We start from the raw sequence: 25,596 nt of genomic DNA, 5'->3' as shown, positions 1-25,596 counted from the left end.
TACAAGATCTAAATGCTGTAAAACCATTAGAGGCCCAAGTCAGATGTGTGTTGTGTGTGTTAGCACGGTGTCCGTTACTGGGACACTATTTTCATCTGTCAGATGACACCTGCTCTGCATCTCGCTTTTGTTGGATCTACCGGCCACGGGCACCAGGGTACAGATCTAGGATCTGCCAACCTTACCCGATCTTACCCTTAACCATTAGTGGGTTAAATGCAAAATTGACCCAAGATCAGCATCTTGGTGCAACTTAATCCTGGCCACGGTTGGAGAATGCCTGCAAGCAGCGATTTTACAGAGGGTGGATGGGGGCTGGCTGAAGGGTGTTGTAGCATACTAGTCTCTCTGTACTACCTAGTCAACTGATCAACCATTGACCCGCAAGCTTCCAACTTTCTACCTCAATTTTACCAACATGTCTCCTGCTCCACTAGGGGCAGTAAAACTGTAGACCACTTTCATTTTAATCACAGAAATGCATGCAAGGCCCTACCTCATCCCCCCTTCGGCAAATCTGACCACTATTCTCCTGCTTCTTGTTTACAAACAAAAGCTCAAACAGGAAGTACCAGTGATGTGCTCAATACGTAAGTGGTCCGATGAAGCAGACGTGAGGCTACAAGACTGCTCTGCTGGTACAGACAGGGATATGTTCTGGGATGTTTTAGATGGCATTGAGGAGTTTACCACATCAGTCACGGGCTTCATCAATAACTGCACAGATGATGTCATCCCCACAGTGACTATACGAACGTATACAAACCAAACAACATGGTTCACAGGCAATATCCATGCTGGGCTAAAGGCTAGCACTTTCAAGGAAAGGGACACAGGCAATATCCATGCTGGGCTAAAGGCTAGCACTTTCAAGGAAAGGGACACAGGCAATATCCATGCTGGGCTAAAGGCTAGCACTTTCAAGGAAAGGGACACAGGCAATATCCATGCTGGGCTAAAGGCTAGCACTTTCAAGGAAAGGGACACAGGCAATATCCATGCTGGGCTAAAGGCTAGCACTTTCAAGGAAAGGGACACAGGCAATATCCATGCTGGGCTAAAGGCTAGCACTTTCAAGGAAAGGGACACAGGCAATATCCATGCTGGGCTAAAGGCTAGCACTTTCAAGGAAAGGGACACAGGCAATATCCATGCTGGGCTAAAGGCTAGCACTTTCAAGGAAAGGGACACAGGCATTGAGCTTACAAGAACGCCTATTTTTGTTTTCATTCATTTAAAAAAAAATCTGCATCATTGTGAAGGACTTGTAAGCAAGCAATTCAAGCATATTCAAGCATATGTCAAATATAATTATATTTTAAATTCAAAACCGTTGGATTGGTGTATGAAGGGAAGAGAAGACGCCTAGAATTTTACAGAAGGGTAGAAGTGTAAAAGGGTAGATATGTAGATGTATATAGAGACTCGTAGAAGGGTAGAAGTGTAGAGAAGTCTAGAAGTGTTGAGAAGGGTAGAAGTCTAGAAGTGTAGAGAAGGGTAAACTTGTGTAAGTGTAGAAAGGTAGAAGTGTAAAGAAGGTTAGAGGTGTATAAAAGGGTAAAAGTGTAGAGAAGGGTAGAAGTCTAGAAGTGTAGAGAAGGTTAGTAGTTCAGAAGGATAGAAGTTCAGAATGATAGATGTGTAAAGAAAGGTAGAAGTGTAGAAGACTAGAAATATAGAACAGGTTAGGGATGTAAAGGTGTTGAGAAAGGGTGGAAGAGTAGAAGTGTAAAGACGGGTACAAGTTTAGAAATTTAGAAAGGTAGAAGTGTAGAAGGATAGAGAAGGGGAGAAGTGTGGAGAAGGGTACACGTTTAGAAAGGTAGAAGTGTAGAAGGATAGAGAAGGGGAGAAGTGGGGAGAAGGGTACACGTTTAGAAAGGTAGAAGTGTAGAAGGATAGAGAAGGGGAGAAGTGTGGAGAAGGGTACACGTTTAGAAAGGTAGAAGTGTAGAAGGATAGAGTAGTGGAGAAGTGTGGAGAAGGGTACACGTTTAGAAAGGTAGACATTTAGAGAAGGGAAGGAGTTTAGAAGGATAGACGTGTAGAGGGGTAGAAGTGTAAAGACAGGTACAAGTTTAGAAAGGTAGATGTGTGGAGAAGGGAAGGAGTTTAGAAGGATACACGTGTAGAGGGGTAGAAGTGTAAGGAACAGAAGGGTAGAAGTGTAGAGAAGGGTAGAAGTGTAGGGAACAGAAGGGTAGAAGTGTAGAGAAGGGTAGAAGTGTAGAGAAGGGTAGAAATGTAGGGAACAGAAGGGTAGAAGTGTAGAGAAGGGTAGAAGTGTAGGGAACAGAAGGGTAGAAGTGTAGAGAAGGGTAGAAGTGTAGGGAACAGAAGGGTAGATGTGTAGAGAAGGGTAGAAGTGTAGGGAACAGAAGGGTATAAGTGTAGAGAAGGGTAGAAGTGTAGAGAACAGAAGGGTAGAAGTGTAGAGAAGGGTAGAAGTGTAGGGAACAGAAGGGTAGACGTGTAGAGAACAGAAGGGTAGAAGTGTAGGGAACAGAAGGGTAGAAGTGTAGAGAAGGGTAGAAGTGTAGGGAACAGAAGGGTAGAAGTGTAGAGAAGGGTAGAAGTGTAGGGAACAGAAGGGTAGAAGTGTAGAGAAGGGTAGAAGTGTAGGGAACAGAAGGGTATAAGTGTAGAGAAGGGTAGAAGTGTAGAGAACAGAAGGGTAGAAGTGTAGAGAAGGGTAGAAGTGTAGGGAACAGAAGGGTAGAAGTGTAGAGAACAGAAGGGTAGAAGTGTAGGGAACAGAAGGGTAGAGGTGTAGAGAAGGGTAGAAGTGTAGGGAACAGAAGGGTAGAAGTGTAGAGAAGGGTAGAAATGTAGGGAACAGAAGGGTAGAAGTGTAGAGAAGGGTAGAAGTGTAGGGAACAGAAGGGTAGACTTAGAGGGAAATGGGAAAAAAATGGTTGCTGTGCCACATTGGCAGTTGCAGATAGAAACGTATTGTATTGAGCTGACATTAGTCCGTAGTCTACGTGACATAGGCATATCAGTTATAATACTGTACAGTACATTACTCTATGAATGTTCTGTAACTTTGAACACCACTGAACGAACATCATCCTTTTCTGCGTAGACCTCAGTTAATTGTTACAGTCATGGGGTCCGTTGTACTGTAGCACAATTAAGTACAAAGAAACTTAACACTAAGCTTTAAACCGTGGGTTTAGATTCACTCTCGACTTTCTTATTTCACCTGACATCTCCCAATGCAAATACAGACAGTACAATTCAAGGAAAGAGAACGTCTCATCGTCATCTTTCAGAATAGATCACATCTCCGCACCCCTTCAATATGCGGGTTCAAGTCCTTTAGCTTCCGTTTCCACTTTAGTTGTGATTTGAGGAAACCCGATAGAGTCTCGCCTCCCCAATGCCATGTGAGGCAGAGATACAATAGAAGTGTTGTTGTGGGAGGCCATAGGGTAACAGGGATTTGGGGTGGTGGTGGTTCAGTTCACAGGTGGTAACAGGGTGCTGGGGTGGGTGGTTGGGTTCACAGGCGGTAGGAGAGGTGGGGGGGTTCAACAACTGAGTGCAGCACAGTGTTACTGATGTTAACACGTACAAATAGGAGCCCGCCAGAACAGCACAGAGAGAGAATAGCCCACCAGAACAGCACAGCACAGAGAGAGACTAGCCCACCAGAACAGCACAGCACAGAGAGAGAATAGCCCACCAGAACAGAACAGCACAGAGAGAGAATAGCCCACCAGAACAGCACAGCACAGAGAGAGAATAGCCCACCAGAACAGAACAGCACAGAGAGAGAATAGCCCACCAGAACAGAACAGCACAGAGAGAGAATAGCCCACAGAACAGAACAGAACAGCACAGAGAGAGAATAGCCCACCAGAACAGAACAGCACAGAGAGAATAGCCCACCAGAACAGAACAGCACAGAGAGAGAATAGCCCACCAGAACAGAACAGCACAGAGAGAGAATAGCCCACCAGAACAGAACAGCACAGAGAGAGAATAGCCCACCAGAACAGAACAGCACAGAGAGAGAATAGCCCACCAGAACAGAACAGCACAGAGAGAGAATAGCCCACCAGAACAGAACAGCACAGAGAGAGAATAGCCCACCAGAACAGAACAGCACAGAGAGAGAATAGCCCACCAGAACAGAACAGCACAGAGAGAGAATAGCCCACCAGAACAGCACAGAGAGAGAATAGCCCACCAGAACAGCACAGAGAGAGAATAGCCCACCAGAACAGCACAGAGAGAGAATAGCCCACCAGAACAGAACAGCACAAAGGGAGAATAGCCCCCCAGAACAAAACAGAGAGAAAAGCCCACCAGTACAGCACAGAGAGACAATAGCCCCCCAGAACAGAGACAATAGCCCACCAGAACAGCACAGAGAGAGAATAGCCCACCAGTACAGCACAGAGAGACAATAGCCCACCAGTACAGCACAGAGAGACAATAGCCCACCAGTACAGCACAGAGAGACAATAGCCCACCAGAACAGAGACAATAGCCACCAGTACAGCACAGAGAGACAATAGCCCACCAGTACAGCACAGAGAGACAATAGCCCACCAGTACAGCACAGAGAGACAATATCCCACCAGTACAGCACAGAGAGACAATAGCCCCCCAGAACAGAGACAATAGCCACCAGTACAGCACAGAGAGACAATAGCCCACCAGTACAGCACAGAGAGACAATAGCCCACCAGTACAGCACAGAGAGACAATAGCCCACCAGTACAGCACAGAGAGACAATAGCCCACCAGTACAGCACAGAGAGACAATAGCCCCCCAGAACAGAGACAATAGCCCACCAGTACAGCACAGAGAGACGGGGTGAGGGCGGAGCAGTTGCATTACCAGGCGGTGATAGCTTTATGGCCTTCCGAACAGTAGCCCCCAGAACAGAGACAATAGCCCACCAGTACAGCACAGAGAGACAATAGCCCCCCAGAACAGAGACACTAGCCCACCAGTACAGCACAGAGAGACAATAGCCCACCAGTACAGCACAGAGATAGAATAGCCCCCCAGAACAGAGAGACAATAGCCCACCAGAACAGAACAGAGAGACAATAGTCCACCAGAACAGCACAGAGAGAATAGCCCCCTCGAACAGAACAGAGGGAATAGACCCCAGAACAGAACAGAGAGAATAGACCCCAGAACAGAGCACATAGCCCCCCAGAACAGAACAGAGAGAATAGCCCCCCAGAACAGAATAGAGAGACAATAGCCCACCAGAACAGAACAGAGAGACAATAGCCCACCAGAACAGAACAGAGAGACAATAGCCCACCAGAACAGAATAGAGAGACAATAGCCCACCAGAACAGAACAGAGAGACAATAGCCCACCAGAACAGAACAGAGAGACAATAGCCCACCAGAACAGCACAAAGAGAGAATAGCCCCCTAGAACAGAACAGAGGGAATAGACCCCAGAACAGAACAGAGAGAATAGACCCCAGAACAGAACAGAGAGAATAGACCCCAGAACAGAACAGAGAGAATAGACCCCAGAACAGAACAGAGAGAATAGACCCCAGAACAGAACAGAGAGAATAGACCCCAGAACAGAACAGAGAGAATAGACCCCAGAACAGAACAGAGAGAATAGACCCCAGAACAGAACAGAGAGAATAGACCCCAGAACAGAACAGAGAGAATAGCCCACCAGAACAGAACAGAGAGAATAGACCCCCAGAACAGAACAGAGAGAATAGACCCCCAGAACAGAACAGAGAGAATAGCCCACCAGACCAGAACAGAGAGAATAGCCCCCCAGAACAGAACAGATAGAATAGCCCACCAGAACAGAACAGGGAGAATAGCCCACCAGAACAGAACAGAGAGAATAGCCCACCAGAACAGAACAGAGAGAATAGCCCACCAGAACAGAACAGAGAGAATAGACCCCAGAACAGAACAGAGAGAATAGCCCACCAGAACAGAACAGAGAGAATAGACCCCCAGAACAGAAGAGAGAGAATAGACCCCCAGAACAGAACAGAGAGAATAGCCCACCAGAACAGAACAGAGAGAATAGCCCCCCAGAACAGAACAGAGAGAATAGACCCCAGAACAGAACAGAGAGAATAGACCCCAGAACAGAACAGAGAGAATAGCCCACCAGAACAGAACAGAGAGAATAGCCCCCCAGAACAGAACAGAGAGAATAGACCCCAGAACAGAACAGAGAGAATAGACCCCAGAACAGAACAGAGAGAATAGACCCCAGAACAGAACAGAGAGAATAGCCCCCAGAACAGAACAGAGAGAATAGACCCCAGAACAGAACAGAGAGAATAGCCCACCAGAACAGAACAGAGAGAATAGACCCCCAGAACAGAACAGAGAGAATAGACCCCAGAACAGAACAGAGAGAATAGCCCACCAGAACAGAACAGAGAGAATAGACCCCCAGAACAGAACAGAGAGAATAGACCCCCAGAACAGAACAGAGAGAATAGACCCCCAGAACAGAACAGAGCGAATAGACCCCCAGAACAGAACAGAGAGAATAGCCCACCAGAACAGAACAGAGAGAATAGCCCACCAGAACAGAACAGGGAGAATAGCCCACCAGAACAGAACAGAGAGAATAGCCCACCAGAACAGAACAGAGAGAATAGCCCACCAGAACAGAACAGAGAGAATAGCCCACCAGAACAGAACAGAGAGAATAGCCCACCAGAACAGAACAGAGAGAATAGCCCACCAGAACAGAACAGAGAGAATAGCCCACCAGAACAGAACAGAGAGAATAGCCCACCAGAACAGAACAGAGAGAATAGCCCACCAGAACAGAACAGAGAGAATAGCCCACCAGAACAGAACAGAGTAAATAGACCCCCAGAACAGAACAGAGAGAATAGCCCACCAGAACAGAACAGCACACAAGCAGCTGGCTTGTTCTGTAATCTGTAAGTGGATCATCAAACCCTCTCACAGCTACTGTCACAGAACAGAGAGAATTGACCCCAGAACAGAACAGAGAGAATAGACCCCAGAACAGAACAGAGAGAATAGACCCCCAGAACAGAACAGAGAGAATAGACCCCAGAACAGAACAGAGAGAATAGACCCCCAGAACAGAACAGATAGAATAGACCCCAGAACAGAACAGCTCACAAGCAGCTGGCTTGTTCTGTAATCTGTAAGTGGATCATCAAACCCTCTCACAGCTACTGTCACAGTCTCCTGCTTTGAAAACTACATTTGAACCACTTACATTGTGTATTTTACGCCACACACTGGGGCCTGCTACTCTTTTAAATCAAGGCTACAAAATGTATTCGGTAAATAAACATTAACATTTGTTTGAAAAGAGAAAAACATGTTTGGTGTATTTGAGGGAGTTGTGATCTAGTCTAGCTGGTACTGCAGGGAGGTGTGTTCATGTGTGTGGACTGAAGGGGATATGAAGACTGGACTGAAGGGGAAGACAGGGAACCAGACCACAAGACCACCAAACAGAGAGGTGAAGGAGGCTGGGGGATGTTCAGTCACACTTGTAAAATACACACACTCAAATGTACACACACACACACACACACACACACACACACACACACACACACACACACACACACACACACACACACACACACACACAATCACTCAAGCAGCCAGTCCTATAGGGAAGGGCAAACAGACTGGCAATGCCAGGCCTCAATTCAAATAGTCAGTTTAATTAGCCTCTAGGCTAAACCCTATTCTCACCTGTACCATGTTGACCACTGTACCTCTACCCACAGTACCACTACTATCACCTCCCTGCACCCAGTAAAGGCCGACACACACAGACGCACATGTACACACAAGCACGTTAACATACGATCGCACACACAAAAGTCCCTTACCGATTAGAATGGGATAGGTCACGTACTGTGGGTTCCACAAAGGCAGAGTGTGATTATATCATGACATTTACACAAATCACCTCAGAAAAGGAGGCTAACTGCGGAAGTTGGTCCCCTCCAAAATGACTCCAGCATCCAAAAAGTGCACTGTGCCCTCGTGCCATTAGATGAATGGAAAGAGACAACTGTTACAACACAACAAGAAGTTTTGCCGATTGTCATTGGGTCTACAAATCAAATCAAACGTTATTTGTCACATGCGCCGTGTACAACAAGTGTAGACCTTACCGTGAAATACTGAATACAACAAGTGTAGACCTTACCGTGAAATACTGAATACAACAAGTGTAGACTTTACCGTGAAATACTGAATACAACAAGTGTAGACCTTACCGTGAAATACTGAATACAACAAGTGTAGACCTTACCGTGAAATACTGAATACAACAAGTGTAGACTTTACCGTGAAATACTGAATACACCAAGTGTAGACCTTACCGTGAAATACTGAATACAACAAGTGTAGACCTTACCGTGAAATACTGAATACAACAAGTGTAGACCTTACCGTGAAATACTGAATACAACAAGTGTAGACCTTACCGTGAAATACTGAATACAACAAGTGTAGAGTGAAATACTGAATACAACAAGTGTAGACCTTACCGTGAAATACTGAATACACAAGTGTAGACCTTACCGTGAAATACTGAATACAACAAGTGTAGACCTTACCGTGAAATACTGAATACAACAAGTGTAGACCTTACCGTGAAATACTGAATACAACAAGTGTAGACCTTACCGTGAAATACTGACCAAGTGTAGACCTTACCGTGAAATACTGAATACAACAAGTGTAGACTTTACCGTGAAATACTGAATACAACAAGTGTAGACCTTACCGTGAAATACTGAATACAACAAGTGTAGACCTTACCGTGAAATACTGAATACAAACCCTTAACCAACAGTGCAGTTCAAGAAGAGTTAAGAAAATATTTACCAAATAAACTAAAGTAAAAAATTATAAAAAGTAACACAATAACATAACAATAACGAGGCTATATACAGGGTGTACCGGTACGAAGTAAATGTGTGGGGGTACAGATTAGAGGTAATTTGTACATGTAGGTAAGGGTGAAATGACAATGCATAGATAATTAACAGCGAGTAGCAGCAGTGTACAAATTGGGGTAGAAGCTTTTAAGGAGCCTTCTGTTCCAAGACTTGGCGCTCCGGTGCCACTTGCCGTGCGGTAGCAGGGAAAACAGTCTATGACTTGGGTGACTGGAGTCTCTGACAATTTTATGGGCTTTCCTCTGACACCACCTATTATATAGGTCCTGGATGGCAGGGAGCTTGGCCCCAGTGATCTACTGGGTCCTATGCACTATCTTCTGCATCGCCTTACGGTCAGATGCCGAGCAGTTGCCATACCAGGTGGTGATGCAACCCGTCAGGATGCTCTCGATGATGCAGCTGTAGAACTTTTTGAGGATCTGGGGACCCATGCCAAATCTTTTCAGTCTCCTGAGGGGGAAAAGATGTTGTTGTGCCCTCTTCACGGCTGTCTTGGTGTATTTGGACCATGATAGATCGTTGGTGATGTTGACACCAAGGAACTTGAAACTCTCGACCCGCTCCACTCTTGAAACCTAAAATAATTGATGAGTCTTGCTGACAAAATGACTTTTTTTTTGTAGAAAGTAACGTTGGGACACCTAAATGAAAAAGGGGGTGAGATACGGGACGGTCCCGGGATGACAAGTGCAGACAGATGGATGGATGTTTTATTAAACCATGACACAGAGGAGGGGGTGTTCGTTTAATTTGAAATCAGCTTTTATTTTAACATTTACCACTGTAGAAGTACAAATTGCATTTAAAAAGAGAGAATAGTTAAATAGCATTATTTAGAGACCACCACCAAGTTTGCCTTTGTTGCATTGAGGGGGGATCATGTCTCTAATTTGCACTCTGCACAAAGGACTATTGTACACTGACACATACCCTCTGGATTACCCATCCCCCTTACGGTTAGGCTGTGTCACAAATAGCGCCATATTCTAAATATTGTGCACTACTTTTGAACCAGAGGCCTATGGACCCTGGTCAAAAGTAGTGCACTACATAGGGAATAGGGTGCCATTTGAGATTCAGCCTCAGCGTGTAACCGACATTACCTGCTACACTCATAATGTACTTTAAAGGAATCCTTAGCACCTAAACGGGGATTTGGTTAGACGGAATGCTAAAATTACTCAAATGTGAATGTAAAATGCAGAAGCACGCCTCTTTTAAGAGAGGTATTTCCAGTTACACTGAAAAACACAAAGTGCCTTCTGAAAGTATTCACACACCCTGATATTTTCAAAATTGTGTTGTTTTACAAAGTGGGATTAAAATGGATTAAATTGTCATTTTTTATGTTGTTAACGTCTGCACAAAATACTCTGGAATGTCAAAAGTGGAAGAACAATGATAACACTCATATATTTTGATTAGATAAGTATTCAACCCCCTGAGTCAATATATGCTAAAATAGCCTTTGGCAGCGATGACAACCGTGAGTCTTTCTGGTCCAGTTCTGAATTGTGCAACAGTTGCACATTACTCTTTTCAGAATTCTTCAAGCTCTGTCAAATTGGTTGTTGATCATAGCTAGACAACCATTTTTAGGTCTTGACATAGATTTTCAAGCACATTTAAGTCAAAACTAACTCGGTCACTCAGGAACATTGACTGTCTTCCTGTCAAGCAACTCCAGTGCAGATTTGTCCTTGTGTTAAAGGTTATTGTTCTGCTGAAAGGTGAATTTATCTCCCAGTGTCTGGTGCAAAGCAGCCTGAACCAGGTTTGCCTGTGCTTAGCTCCATTCAGTTCATTTTTTATCCTAAAAAACATTCAAGTCCTTAACAATTACAAGCATACCTATAACATGATGCAGCCACCACTATGCTTGAAAATAATGGAGAGTGATACTCAGTAATGTGTTGTATTGGATTTGACCGAAACATAACACTTTGTATTCAGGACAAAAAGTGAATTGCTTTGCCACATTTTTTGCAGTATTACTTTAGTGTCTTGTTGCAAACAGGATGCATGTTTTGGAATATTTGTATTCTGTACAGGCTTCCTTCTTCTCCCTCTGTCAATTATGTTAGTATTGTAAAGTAACTACAATGTTGTTGATCCATCCTCAGTTTTCTCCTATCACAGCCATTTAACTCTGGAAAACCTCCCTGGTCTTTGTGGTTGAATCTGTGTTTGAAATTCACCTTACAGATAATTGTATGTGTGGGGTATAGAGGTGAGGTAGTCATTCAAAAATAATATTAAACCCTATTATTGCACACAGAGTTCATGCAATTTATTATGTGACTTAAATTTAAATGAGATTAAATGAGATTGGGTATGTCATTTATGGCAAAAATTGAAAAAACGGGACCAATCCTTAAGCAAATTGTTTAGTCCTGAACGTATTTAGGCTTACCATAACAAAATAGTTGATTAATTATTGACAAGCTGCATTTCAGCTGCAGATTTTTTATTAATATGTAAAATGTTATGGGTTATTATGGGTTATTATGGGCTATTATGGGTTATTATGGGTTATTATGTGGTATTGTGGGTTATTATGGATTATTATGGGTTATTATGGGTTATTATGGGTTATTGTGTGTAGGCCAGTGACAAAACATCTGAAACGTAATCTATTTTAAATTCAGGCTGTAACACAACACAATGTGGAAAAAGTTAAGGGGTGTGAATACGTTCTGAAGGCACTGTATGCCAAATGGCACCCTATTCCCTGTATAGTACACTACTTTGATGAGGGTGGAATACAGCTCTGGTCAAAAGTAGTGCACTAGATAGGGAATAGGGTGCCATTTGGGACGTAGCCTTGGACTGCAGGCAGAGCTAGCCTTGGCTAAACTAGCTGTGGATGTATGCGAGGTTGCTGGACAACACAAGCAAAACCATGGCAAGGGCTAGTGCTAGTCTTATACCACTTAGTGGTGCACTACTGTATTTAGCCTACTCTGCACTTCACTCTCTTCTGTGTGTTTTGACGGTTAAGATACACTATTTCTCCACAACTACACGTCAAAATGAATAAATCATTTAGCCTCTAGCCGAAAACTATCTGGTGTGAATCTGTTGTGTTCCATGTCAACAGTCAAGCCAGTTGTTGGGAGATGGCCGTGTAAAGGTTCTGTCCAAAACAGCGGTGAACATTGCCAATGAGAGCCCATACTACCATTGCATGTGTGTGACTGTGTCAGTCAGAATTTTAGCAAAACATGAGAGATCTGTCTTGCTATATCGCTACATCTGAGAGATGCATGTGTCAACCCCCATAACTCTGCATGTCATCAACTAAAGGCTGCAACAAACCCCCGTTCTCATGTCTGAAACTGACAGGCTTTGAAGGGACTTGAACCCGCATTGCGTGAAATAATTTAGTTATTTTTATAGAACAATTATTTTCTACGTATTTTTTAAAAACTGAAATATAGTTTATTCAAATCATTTATAGTGATAAGGCTAACCCAAGACAAACTAGGACTCGTTCCTGTGTTACTAAAATAATTTATTGTACTATAAGGAGTGACTATAGTTTTAATCAGTAGCCGAGCTGCTACAGAGCCACACTGGGGTCAGAAAGGTTTTTACTTCACTACAGTAAGTCAGACAGGCAGGGTATAAGCGTAGATAGAAAGATCAAGTGCTTGCCAGGCGCCAGAGCTGCTCTGGGCACGTTAGATGGCTGACAAAATTGGCACAGGGGCACTGTGCCGATGCCAGGGCCACTGGAGGCTGTGGCTATACTATTCGTAGTAATCAGCAACGACACAAGATGAGGGTTTAATGACAGTTCAAACTTGTTCAGACTTGGGCCCTGGTGAAAAATAGTGCACTATATAGGAAATAGGGTACAATTTGAGATGCAGACATTGATATGTGTTCACCTGGTGACAGTGTCCTCACGCAAAAGGCTCAGTCATACGGGCAGGCTAGATGAATGCAAATCCATGTGGATTGAAGCGCTGTGAAAACTCTCTTGACTGGAACTTGATGTGTGCAGTAGGTTTGTCATTTTCTTTTCACGTAAGTACATTTCTTTCCTCTGTTTCTCTCATGTCATTTATTTCTCTTTCTTCCTTTCCTTATCCTCCATCCAATCCACTTTGACATAAGTTCCATGCATTCTTCTCCCATTCAGCGTGGGACATTTGTACATTCCAAACCCTCTTTCCCACCTGTTGTTCAACAATGTAGTTTTTGTCAATGTTAAGATCAATTTGATAGTTGTGTGTCTCTTGTGCATTTTAGAATGCTGGCATTTCCAACATAAATAAAGACTTGGGCATATTTATGCTAGGTATATCGTTCACCGAGTTCTGTGGATAAAAATAATTAACTTACAAAAAAACATAAACCAACTGTACAAATCGGGTAAACGGACACAGTTTCCTCAGTCCAACGCGGGCTAATAGAGCTTTTACAGCTGAAGTGTCTGTGAAGACCACTGCCTCCTCTATGAGGGAAGGCCATTTCCATTCATTACAACTGACACAGGCACTTAAGGCACTCTGAGAAGCTGATGACTAACAGTGAGCTGAGAGGGGGTAGAAGCTGATGACTAACAGTGAGCTGAGAGGGGGTAGAATCTGATGACTAACAGTGAGCTGAGAGGGGGTAGAAGCTGATGACTAACAGTGAGCTGAGAGGGGGTAGAAGCTGATGACTAACAGTGAGCTGAGAGGGGGTAGAAGCTGATGACTAACAGTGAGCTGAGAGGGGTAGAAGCTGATGACTAACAGTGAGCTGAGAGGGGGTAGAAGCTGATGACTAACAGTGAGCTGAGAGGGGGTAGAAGCTGATGACTAACAGTGAGCTGAGAGGGGGTAGAAGCTGATGACTAACAGTGAGCTGAGAGGGGGGTAGAAGCTGATGACTAACAGTGAGCTGAGAGGGGTAGAAGCTGATGACTAACAGTGAGCTGAGAGGGGTAGAAGCTGATGACTAACAGTGAGCTGAGAGGGGGTAGAAGCTGATGACTGACTAACAGTGAGCTGAGAGGGGGTAGAAGCTGATGACTAACAGTGAGCTGAGAGGGGGTAGAAGCTGATGACTAACAGTGAGCTGAGAGGGGGGTAGAAGCTGGTGGCTAACAGTGAGCTGAGAGGGGGGTAGAAGCTGATGACTAACAGTGAGCTGAGAGGGTGGTAGAAGCTGATGGCTAACAGTGAGCTGAGAGGGGGTAGAAGCTGATGACTAACAGTGAGCTGAGAGGAGGGTAGAAGCTGATGACTGACAGTGAGCTGAGAGGGGTAGAAGCTGATGACTAACAGTGAGCTGAGAGGGGGGTAGAAGCTGATGACTAACGTTGAGCTGAGAGGGGGGTAGAAGCTGATGACTAACAGTGAGCTGAGAGGGGGGTAGAAGCTGACGGCTAACAGTGAGCTGAGAGGGGTAGAAGCTGACGGCTAACAGTGAGCTGAGAGGGGGTAGAAGCTGACGGCTAACAGTGAGCTGAGAGGGGGTAGAAGCTGATGACTAACAGTGAGCTGAGAGGGGGGTAGAAGCTGACGGCTAACAGTGAGCTGAGAGGGGGTAGAAGCTGATGAGTAACAGTGAGCTGAGAGGGGGTAGAAGCTGACGGCTAACAGTGAGCTGAGAGGGGGGTAGAAGCTGACGGCTAACAGTGAGCTGAGAGGGGGTAGAAGCTGACGGCTAACAGTGAGCTGAGAGGGGGTAGAAGCTGATGACTGACTAACAGTGAGCTGAGAGGGGGTAGAAGCTGACGGCTAACAGTGAGCTGAGAGGGGGTAGAAGCTGACGGCTAACAGTGAGCTGAGAGGGGGTAGAAGCTGACGGCTAACAGTGAGCTGAGAGGGGGTAGAAGCTGACGGCTAACAGTGAGCTGAGAGGGGGTAGAAGCTGATGGCTAACAGTGAGCTGAGAGGGGGTGAGCTGAGAGGGGTGACGGCTAACAGTGAGCTGAGAGGGGGTAGAAGCTGACGGCTAACAGTGAGCTGAGAGGGGGTAGAAGCTGATGGCTAACAGTGAGCTGAGAGGGGGTAGAAGCTGGGTAACAGTGAGCTGAGGGGGTAGAATGACTAACAGTGAGCTGAGAGGGGGTAGAAGCTGACGGCTAACAGTGAGCTGAGGGGGTAGAAGCTGCGGCTAACAGTGAGCTGAGGGGGGTAGAAGCTGACGGCTAACAGTGAGCTGAGAGGGGGTAGAAGCTGACTGGCTAACAGTGAGCTGAGAGGGGGTAGAAGCTGACGGCTAACAGTGAGCTGAGAGGGGGTAGAAGCTGATGACTGACTAACAGTGAGCTGAGAGGGGGTAGAAGCTGATGACTGGCTAACAGTGAGCTGAGAGGGGGTAGAAGCTGACGGCTAACAGTGAGCTGAGAGGGGGTAGAAGCTGACGGCTAACAGTGAGCTGAGAGGGGGTAGAAGCTGACGGCTAACAGTGAGCTGAGAGGGGGTAGAAGCTGACGGCTAACAGTGAGCTGAGAGGGGGTAGAAGCTGATGGCTAACAGTGAGCTGAGAGGGGGTAGAAGCTGACGGCTAACAGTGAGCTGAGAGGGGGGGTAGAAGCTGATGGCTAACAGTGAGCTGAGAGGGGGTAGAAGCTGATGGCTAACAGTGAACTGAGAGAAGCTGGGGTAGAAGCTGACGGCTAACAGTGAGCTGAGCTATAGAGACTTTAACCCCTGGCTACAGATTGCACTGGGGTCAGGTCAGTTAAGCCAAGTGAGCGCTTGGTGGCTAATAGAGTTTATTCCATTTGATCATAGCAAATCCCACCTCAGGAAGTCACCCTTGATGAGCCATTTTAACAGGAAGAGGAGGCTATAAAGAGAATAGGGTGCCATTTGGGATGCGGCGGAGATGGACAGGGCAGGCTTGGAGGGAGGAGGGTGGATTTTATTTTCAAAGACATAACTGACTATTTCTGCTCACCCACAAGTACACAGTTCTCATACAACTCACCTCATGTCCTGTACCCACAGCAACAGTCCTGTACCCACAGTGACCCTCTCACTACAACACACCTCATGTCCTGTACCCACAGTGACCCTCTCCTACAACACACCTCATGTCCTACCCACAGTGACCCTCTCACTACAACACACCTCATGTCCTGTACCCACAGTGACCCTCTCACTACAACACACCTCATGTCCTGTACCCACAGTGACCCTCTCACTACAACACACCTCATGTCCTGTACCCACAGTGACCCTCTAACTCTAATACACCTCATGTCCTGTTCACACAGTGACCCTCTCACTACAACACACCTCATGTCCTGTACCCACAGTGACCCTCTAACTCTAATACACCTCATGTCCTGTTCACACAGTGACCCTCTAACTCTAATACACCTCATGTCCTGTACCCACAGTGACCCTCTAACTCTAATACACCTCATGTCCTGTACCCACAGTGACCATCTAACTCACCTCATGTCCTGTTCACACAGTGACCATCTAAATCACCTCATGTCCTGTACCCACAGTGACCATCTAACACACCTCATGTCCTGTACCCACAGTGACCATCTAACTCACCTCATGTCCTGTCTACCATCTAACTCACCTCATGTCCTGTACCCACAGTGACCATCTAACTCACCTCATGTCCTGTACCCACAGTGACCATCTAACTCACCTCATGTCCTGTACCCACAGTGACCATCTAACTCACCTCATGTCCTGTACCCACAGTGACCATCTAACTCACCTCATGTCCTGTACCCACAGTGACCATCTAACTCACCTCATGTCCTGTACCCACAGTGACCATCTAACTCACCTCATGTCCTGTACCCACAGTGACCATCTAACTCACCTCATGTCCTGTACCCACAGTGACCATCTAACTCACCTCATGTCCTGTACCCACAGTGACCATCTAACTCACCTCATGTCCTGTACCCACAGTGACCATCTAACTCACCTCATGTCCTGTACCCACAGTGACCATCTAACTCACCTCATGTCCTGTACCCACAGTGACCATCTAACTCACCTCATGTCCTGTACCCACAGTGACCATCTAACTCACCTCATGTCCTGTACCCACAGTGACCATCTAACTCACCTCATGTCCTGTACCCACAGTGACCATCTAACTCACCTCATGTCCTGTACCCACAGTGACCATCTAACTCACCTCATGTCCTGTACCCACAGTGACCATCTAACTCACCCATCTAACTCACCTCATGTCCTGTACCCACAGTGACCATCTAACTCACCTCATGTCCTGTACCCACAGTGACCATCTAACTCACCTCATGTCCTGTACCCACAGTGACCATCTAACTCACCTCATGTCCTGTACCCACAGTGACCATCTAACTCACCTCATGTCCTGTACCCACAGTGACCATCTAACTCACCTCATGTCCTGTACCCACAGTGACCATCTAACTCACCTCATGTCCTGTACCCACAGTGACCATCTAACTCACCTCATGTCCTGTACCCACAGTGACCATCTAACTCACCTCATGTCCTGTACCCACAGTGACCATCTAACTCACCTCATGTCCTGTACCCACAGTGACCATCTAACTCACCTCATGTCCTGTACCCACAGTGACCATCTAACTCACCTCATGTCCTAACAACAACACACCTCATGACCTGTACCCACAGTGACCTGTACCTACAGTGACCTGCTAACTCTATGGGGTGGCAGGTAGCCTAGCGGTTAGTGCGCTGGGCCAGTTACCGAAATTATGTTAGTTTGAGTCCCCGAAATGACTCAGTGAAAAATCTGTCAATCTGCCCTAAAGCAAGGCACTTAACCCTAATTGCTCCAGGATCGCTGCCAATAATGGCCCAGACCCTACTCTCCAAGGGAGTGGGATATTTCCATTTCACAGCACACACTTGCACAGGGTACACAAATATAAGCACCCCCTATTTGACCTCTGACACGCAGCAGTGAGCTGACAAACAGCAGCTCACTAGACACACCACTAACCCACTCTAGGCAGTCTGTAAAAGCAGTGCACACCACTAACCCACTCTAGGCAGTCTGTAAAACAGTGCACACCACTAACCCACTCTAGGCAGTCTGTAAAACAGTGCACACCACTAACCCACTCTAGGCAGTCTGTAAAAGCAGTGCACACCACTAACCCACTCTAGGCAGTCTGTAAAAGCAGTGCACACCACTAACCCACTCTAGGCAGTCTGTAAAAGCAGTGCACACCACTAACCCACTCTAGGCAGTCTGTAAAAGCAGCGCACACCACTAACCCACTCTAGGCAGTCTGTAAAACAGTGCACACCACTAACCCACTCTAGGCAGTCTGTAAAAGCAGTGCACACCACTAACCCATTAAGCCGCCTACAAATTTCTGTACTGAATTAAATATTACCACTAACTTTTTAAAACCATGTCTATCTTTATTTCCCAAACACAATTCAGCACAATCATAACCGCCTGCTTGTCTTTTAAGCATTTTTTAACACAGGCTTATTAAGACCTAACAAACACTTTGTACTTTTTTAAACACTTTGAACCCTGTTGTTACCTCATATCCCAGTGATAATGCCTGGGAAGAAAACACTTACATTTGCTCAACTTGCCATTGGCTCAACTTACCCCATGGTCATTAGCCTAGTTTACCCCAAACAAAGAAAAGATGATGGGCTAAAAATAACCCAATTTGGGTTATTCGGTTAAATAGTGGGTTGTTTTGACCTAGCACATGTTGGGTTGCATGAATTACCCAAAATGCTGTTTTGTTGGGATTACCCAAACATGGGTTAATTTAACACTCAGTTGGGTATTTTTTTACTCTCATAATGGGTTGACCGAGCAGCTGGGTCTTTTTTAACATTAACATTAAGGTTATAGATCTTATTGGCCAACTGTGAGAGTAAATGTCATTCATGTTCTTCATGTCAAGTTTACATACAGCAAATTCAAATTTCAGATTTTTTTTTTTTTACACATCCTTCTACAATATTAAGATGATTTATTGCATATTATAATAAGGTATACCATGTTATTGCCTAATAATGTATACCACCTTATTGTATCCCAACAATGTGATAAGCATAGGCTTTTAGAAAACTCATACACTTCTGTAAGCATCGTCAAAGTTACAAAAATTAAATGTTCAACCTTAATATGTGATAACTATGAAACAAAACAGATGAACATGAATGGCATTTACTCTCATGGGTGGCTAAAAATAATTATCTGAGAGCCACACCCCTACAAAACTACATCTCCAGTCTTCTGATCTGACCTACTGGATCATATCTCAATACCCCAGCTCCAAAAACCCAACACCCAGCATCCATAACCCAACACCCAGCATCCATAACCCAACACCCAGCATCCATAACCCAACACCCAGCATCCATAACCCAACACCCAGCACCAAAAACCCAACACCTAGCACCAAAAACCCAACACCCAGCATCCATAACAACAACATCCATAACCCAACACCCAGCATCCATAACCCAACACCCAGCACCAAAACCCAACACCCAGCATCCATAACCCAACACCCAGCATCCATAACCCAACACCCAGCATCCATAACCCAACACCCAGCATCCATAACCCAACACCCAGCATAACCCAACACCCAGCATCCATAACCCAACACCCAGCACCAAAAACCCAACACCCAGCATCCATAACCCAACACCCAGCACCAAACCCAACACCCAGCATCCATAACCCAACACCCAGCATCCATAACCCAACACCCAGCATCCATAACCCAACACCCATAACCCAACACCCAACACCAAAAACCCAACACCCAGCATCCATAACCCAACACCCAGCATCCATAACCCAACACCCAGCATCCATAACCCAACACCCAGCATCCATAACCCAACACCCAACACCAAAAACCCAACACCCAGCATCCATAACCCAACACCCAGCATCCATAACCCAACACCCAGCACCAAAAACCCAACACCTAGCACCAAAAACCCAACACCCAGCATCCATAACCCAACACCCAGCATCCATAACCCAACACCCAGCATCCATAACCCAACACCCAGCATCCATAACCCAACACCCAGCATCCATAACCCAACACCCAGCATCCAAAACCCAACACCCAGCATCCATAACCCAACACCCAGCATCCATAACCCAACACCCAGCACCAAAAACCCAACACCCAGCACCAAAAACCCAACACCCAGCATCCATAACCCAACACCCAGCATCCATAACCCAACACCCAGCATCCATAACCCAACACCCAACACCAAAAACCCAACACCCAGCATCCATAACCCAACACCCAGCATCCATAACCCAACACCCAGCATCCATAACCCAACACCCAGCATCCATAACCCAACACCCATAACCCAACACCCAACACCAAAACCCAACACCCAGCATCCATAACCCAACACCCAGCATCCATAACCCAACACCCAGCATCCATAACCCAACACCCAACACCAAAAACCCAACACCCAGCATCCATAACCCAACACCCAGCATCCATAACCCAACACCCAGCATCCATAACCCAACACCCAGCATCCATAACCCAACACCCAACATCCATAACCCAACACCCAGCATCCATAACCCAACACCCAACACCAAAAACCCAACACCCAGCATCCATAACCCAACACCCAGCATCCATAACCCAACACCCAGCATCCATAACCCAACACCCAGCATCCATAACCCAATACCCAGCATCCATAACCCAACACCCAGCATCCATAACCCAACACCCAGCATCCATAACCCAACACCTAGCACCAAAAACCCAACTGTTTTTAAAGAAAACAACCCAGATAAGTGACCCACCGCCTGCAACCCAGCAATTGAGTCAACCAAACAAGCCCACATTTGTTTTAGTGCAAGGCAAACATTTTGACCTGGTCAGCCCACACAGCTACAAGTATCTTTCCCGCTAGGTTTAGAACCTCACATTGAAGCTTATAGAGATCCTAATGGATGTATAAAAACCGTTAAATTAGATACAAGCATCATGAAACCTCTAACACAATATATTCATTTGACTTGGTGAAAATAAGTTATTTGGATCTAACTTGCTTACCGCTTTTTCCCATGTGGTTTCTTCCTTCACATAATCCACAGGAAAAAGGACCTCTTCCTAAATATTTCGGAAAATAATAACTTTTGTATGTGGTTTTCCGAGAAACAAGGGAGGCTCAACTTACCCCACTCTCCCCTACCAGATCTGCCTTTTTACAATGATGCCTCTGCACACCCAGCTATAAAGACTCCCTCGTTCTCTGTCTTTCCAAAGTAAGTTCCATAGTAATGTAGGAGTCGAAGCAATATATAAACAAAATAGAACCATTGCTACAAAATTATTGTCCTTAATATTGTTTTTATGAATAATCGCAGAACAGGTCAAGGGCAATGGGTCAGAATTGAGAAAACGCTCTGAGTGGGAGAAGAATGACAAAAGTGTAGGTGGCCTAAAAAAGTGAAGGAAGAAAAAAGGGTTCGGTAGTTTTAGAGATGTGTTTCTGTAAAGAGACGTAACAGCACTTCAATCTGGATCTACAGTTTACGTTTATGGCTGCATTTGCATTTGTGGAGCGATGTTCGCAGAGCCAATCAATTCATTAATGTAGAAGTCTCTCAGCCTTAGTGATTTATTTATTGATCTCCTGCTATCTTAAGCAAAACACATCACATAAAATGAACCCATCTGCTAATCTCACTGGGCAGGGTCAAATGCCAAAAACGTAAATGAAACGCATCATCCACAATATTTAATATACAATGAATAAAGGGCTGAAATTCTAAAGGTTAGAATGAAGTGCAATGAGGAATCATCGCTGTCACTGTAACTCATTTAATCCTGATCGTAGACTTCACATAGGGAGCTAAAACAGAGACATGTGACTTATAGCCAACGGATGGATGAATAGATGGATGGATGAATAGATGGAGGGTTAAAATAGATGGATGGATGAATAGATGGATGGATGGATGAATAGATGGAGGGTTAAAATAGATGGATGGATGAATAGATGGATGGATGGTTAAAATAGATGGATGGATGAATAAATAGATGGATGGATGAATAGATGGAGGGTTAAAATAGATGGATGGATGAATAGATGGATGGATGAATAGATGGATGGATGGTTAAAATAGATGGATGGATGAATAGATGGATGGATGGTTAAAATAGATGGATGGATGAATAGATGGAGGGTTAAAATAGATGGATGGATGAATAGATGGAGGGTTAAAATAGATGGATGGATGAATAGATGGATGGATGGTTAAAATAGATGGATGGATGAATCCTAATCTACACTGCAGTGTTTGGGTTATTGTTTGTTGCGACTGGTGGGTCCTTGGGGAGTGAATAAAACATGTAAAACAGGACAACAATGTACTGTTATTGTACATTTCACCATTGCCATTAAAGAATGTATAGGAACAAAACAGAGTAATTTGGGAAGCTACAGTAGATTAGTGTTTTGATTATATTAATTCATATAATTTTACACCTATGAATTCTGTTGACTACTATTTCTATTATAAAAACATATATACATATATATATATATATATATATGTTTAACCTTATTTAAGCAGGTATTCACATTGAGGTCAGAAGACCTCTTCCCAAGGGAGACCTGGCCAAGAGGGGCAGCTCAGTCAAATGTATCCCCTATATGGGAGTGGAAAAACTTAAGACACACAAATTGACTAAAAACAGATGGGGGAACGCTGACACTGCATCAAGACATCGATGTACATCACTTCTGTTAGACAGGCAGATGACACACACACACACACACACACACACACACACACACACACACACACACACACACACACACACACACACACACACACACACACACACACACACACACACACACACACACACACACACACACACACACACACACACACACACACACACACAGAAAGTGGCTCACTCACAGTAAACCAAAGACTATCTACAGTAAAGTAGAAGCTGTGATGAAGCGGTGATGCCTTTGGCTATTTGGCTCTAGAGATCACTACTCTTCACTGCACCATATCAATAACAAAGTGAAGCATTAGGACGATAGATCAGTGGGGCCTCTGATATCATGACAATTACCATGTGTAGCATAGCAGTACAGAGAGATGTAAGATCTCCATAGCTGTGGGGTATAGGAGCATGCAGGAGCATGCAATGGGAGTCAACCACTGGCCTGATGTGAGGAGACAGATCTGAGGGGGAGAAAAGGGAAACTAGCGATTTCACTTCTCACAGATCTGTGATCTATGGGTGGGGGATTTGGCACTTGTAATTGAATGGTTCAAAGTTCCTCTGAAGAGGATGTAGACACAAAGGAAAAGCTAAACATACTGTATGTACGCAGTATGCACACACACATACAGGAGAGCTCACACACACACACACAGTCTTGTTAAACTAACCTTGTGGGGACCCACAGTTGATTCCCATTCAAAATCCTATTTTCCTTAACCCCTAACTCTAAACCTAATTCTTATCCTAACCCTAACCCTAACCTTTAACCCCTAAACCTAACATTCTAACCATAACACAATAGCTTTTTTCCTTTTGGAGACCGACAAAATGTCCCCAGTTGGTCAAATGTTTGTTTACTCTTCTTGTGGGGACTTCTGGTCTTCAAGTATAGTGAAACATGTCCATGTACAGAAGAGCACACACACGTACAGAAAGGGTAAAGGCCTTCTCCTACCGTCCTGCTCTGTCTTTGTCAGCTCCACCAGTTTCTTTTGTTTCAGTGTGTCCACCACGTCGGCCAGGCTTCCTTTGCGGCGCTCAAGTGTTCCGAAGGTCGATCCGCCTAGCTGCTCGCCCCGTTCCCGAGAACACTCCTCGGGCTTTGGTGGAGAAGTAGAGTTATTCTGGTAGGAGTACAAGGAGCAGCCCTTGCTGCTACCATTGTCCTATAGGAACAAATACAACATGAGGCGACAGGTAGCCTAGTGGTTAGAGCGTTGGACTTGTAACCAAAAGGTTGCAAGATCAAATCCCCGAGCTGAAAAGGTACAAATCTGTCGTTCTGCCCCTGAACAGGGCTCTAGAGTAACCCGCTGTTCCTAGGCCGTGATTGAAAACAAGAATTTGTTCTTAACTTACTTCTTTACTTGAATAAAGGTCAAATGGGGGTTTGGAAATTCTCTGACTTCTTAGTTTACCTCATCTAAATATTAATGGCCATTATTTCAACTAACAACTAACTCACCACCAAGTAAAGTGTAACTTAAACTACAATCATTATTTATATAATTGCTTTTTAAATTTAACTTTTCACCACCTCTATTGACTAGTGTTTGTGGTTGTTGCTGTTGTGGGTGTTGTTCAAATCATCTAATGTTTGTGGTTGTTGCTGTTGTGGGTGTTGTTCAAATCATCTAATGTTTGTGGGTGTTGTTGGTAAAATCATCTTCTAGACTCCTCTATTGGCAGCCAGAGTATGACACCTTGGCACGGCAGTGGGGAAGGGAAAAGTTGATATCTACATCCCATGGCTGCCTTTTCCCTATGTAGTGTACTACCCATAGGGCCTTCAGTCAAAACTAGTGCACTATATAGGAAATAAGGTGCAATTTGGGACAAAGGCCATAACTCATGGGTTTCGCAACAAAGGCAGTCAGTCCCCTTTTGGGCCTGTGTCAAGAACACGGTTACAGATATCCACTTCCTCCATCTTGTGATTGACTAATTAAACTCAACGCAGAAGAATGCCACAGGTCATATAGCCTTTGTGGCAAGGGTAAGAGGTACACACCTGTCATGCATGGAGATAGCAGTGGTTTTCAGGTTAAAAACAGCCAACTCTGACTATACAGCAAAGAGAAATCCCACAGGACTGACTATGGCCATTTTTTGTGTGGAAATGACAAACTTCAAAAGCCTTTTTAAACCACAAATACACTACAAGTTTTACATTTTCCAGTTAAGATCCTACATCTGTACACTTATGACATCATAGGTCAAAGGGCATTCATGGGGCCAGTGATACTGTAGCACAGCGATAGAATGCGTCCCAAATGGCACCCTACTCCATATAATCCACTACATTTGACCAGAGCCCTATGGGTCGTGGTAAACAGTACTGCACTATCTAGGGATAGGGTGCAATTTGGGACATAACCATACTGTTTTTAATAGTGAACCGACATTGTCCCTCAGCACACACTCTAGCACAGGTGGCCCGACGAGAGGTTTATTTCTGAATGTCGTCTCCTCCTCTTACAGAGTGGGGGGATCTCCAAGAACATTAGATGGCTTATGTTACAAACACAAGGGGCTTTGGCATCTAAAGACGTCCTTGAAACTGTTCCAAGAGGCATTTGTCTTAAAGAGGAAGATTCCTCTATAATGGGGATCAGTGACAGTGTCAATCTTATGAAGAGTGTGTGTGTGTATGTCTCACCATCTGAGTAGAGCCTATACTCTTCCACGCCGACTCAGGCTGGCTGTCTCTGATTGGCTGGTGCTCCTCTGGGAGGGGTTTGCTGTGCAGAGTGGGTGAGGCCGGCTGGTCCTGGCTTTCTCTGTCCTCATTGGCCCAGCCCACATCGTCCTGACCCATTGCTTCCTCTTCCTCCGTCGCTGGGGCAAACGGAGATGTGGCTTGCTTGGAAGACATCATTCTATTAAAAAAACAATGAAAAAAGTATGACTTTTTCTTCCACATTCATT

At 45.0% G+C, this 25,596-nt stretch overlaps 1 protein-coding gene and 1 long non-coding RNA gene across 2 annotated transcripts in view; both read right to left on the bottom strand.

Annotated features, from left to right (window-relative positions):
• Positions 1–25,596, bottom strand: part of LOC118359350 (transcription factor SOX-6) — a 216,043-nt gene that overhangs the window by 118,065 nt on the left and 72,382 nt on the right. Inside the window, exons 3-4 of the mRNA XM_052480705.1 lie at positions 25,328–25,547; positions 23,624–23,834 (exon numbers count right to left, since the gene is read on the bottom strand). Of these exons, the coding sequence (XP_052336665.1) occupies positions 23,624–23,834; positions 25,328–25,546 (430 nt within the window). The 5' untranslated portion in view covers position 25,547. The remainder of the gene's footprint in view (positions 1–23,623; positions 23,835–25,327; positions 25,548–25,596) is intronic.
• Positions 7,645–8,650, bottom strand: LOC127912074 (uncharacterized). The gene is made up of 3 exons (XR_008080507.1): positions 8,552–8,650; positions 8,245–8,454; positions 7,645–8,174 (listed from the first exon to the last, which is right to left on the bottom strand). It is a non-coding gene; the product is annotated as an uncharacterized LOC127912074 (long non-coding RNA).

Source organism: Oncorhynchus keta, chromosome 26 (assembly GCF_023373465.1).
Source record: "Oncorhynchus keta strain PuntledgeMale-10-30-2019 chromosome 26, Oket_V2, whole genome shotgun sequence".
Classification (NCBI taxonomy): domain Eukaryota; kingdom Metazoa; phylum Chordata; class Actinopteri; order Salmoniformes; family Salmonidae; genus Oncorhynchus; species Oncorhynchus keta.
Note: the sequence above shows the minus strand (reverse complement) of the source record. Positions and strands in the feature narration are given on the sequence as shown.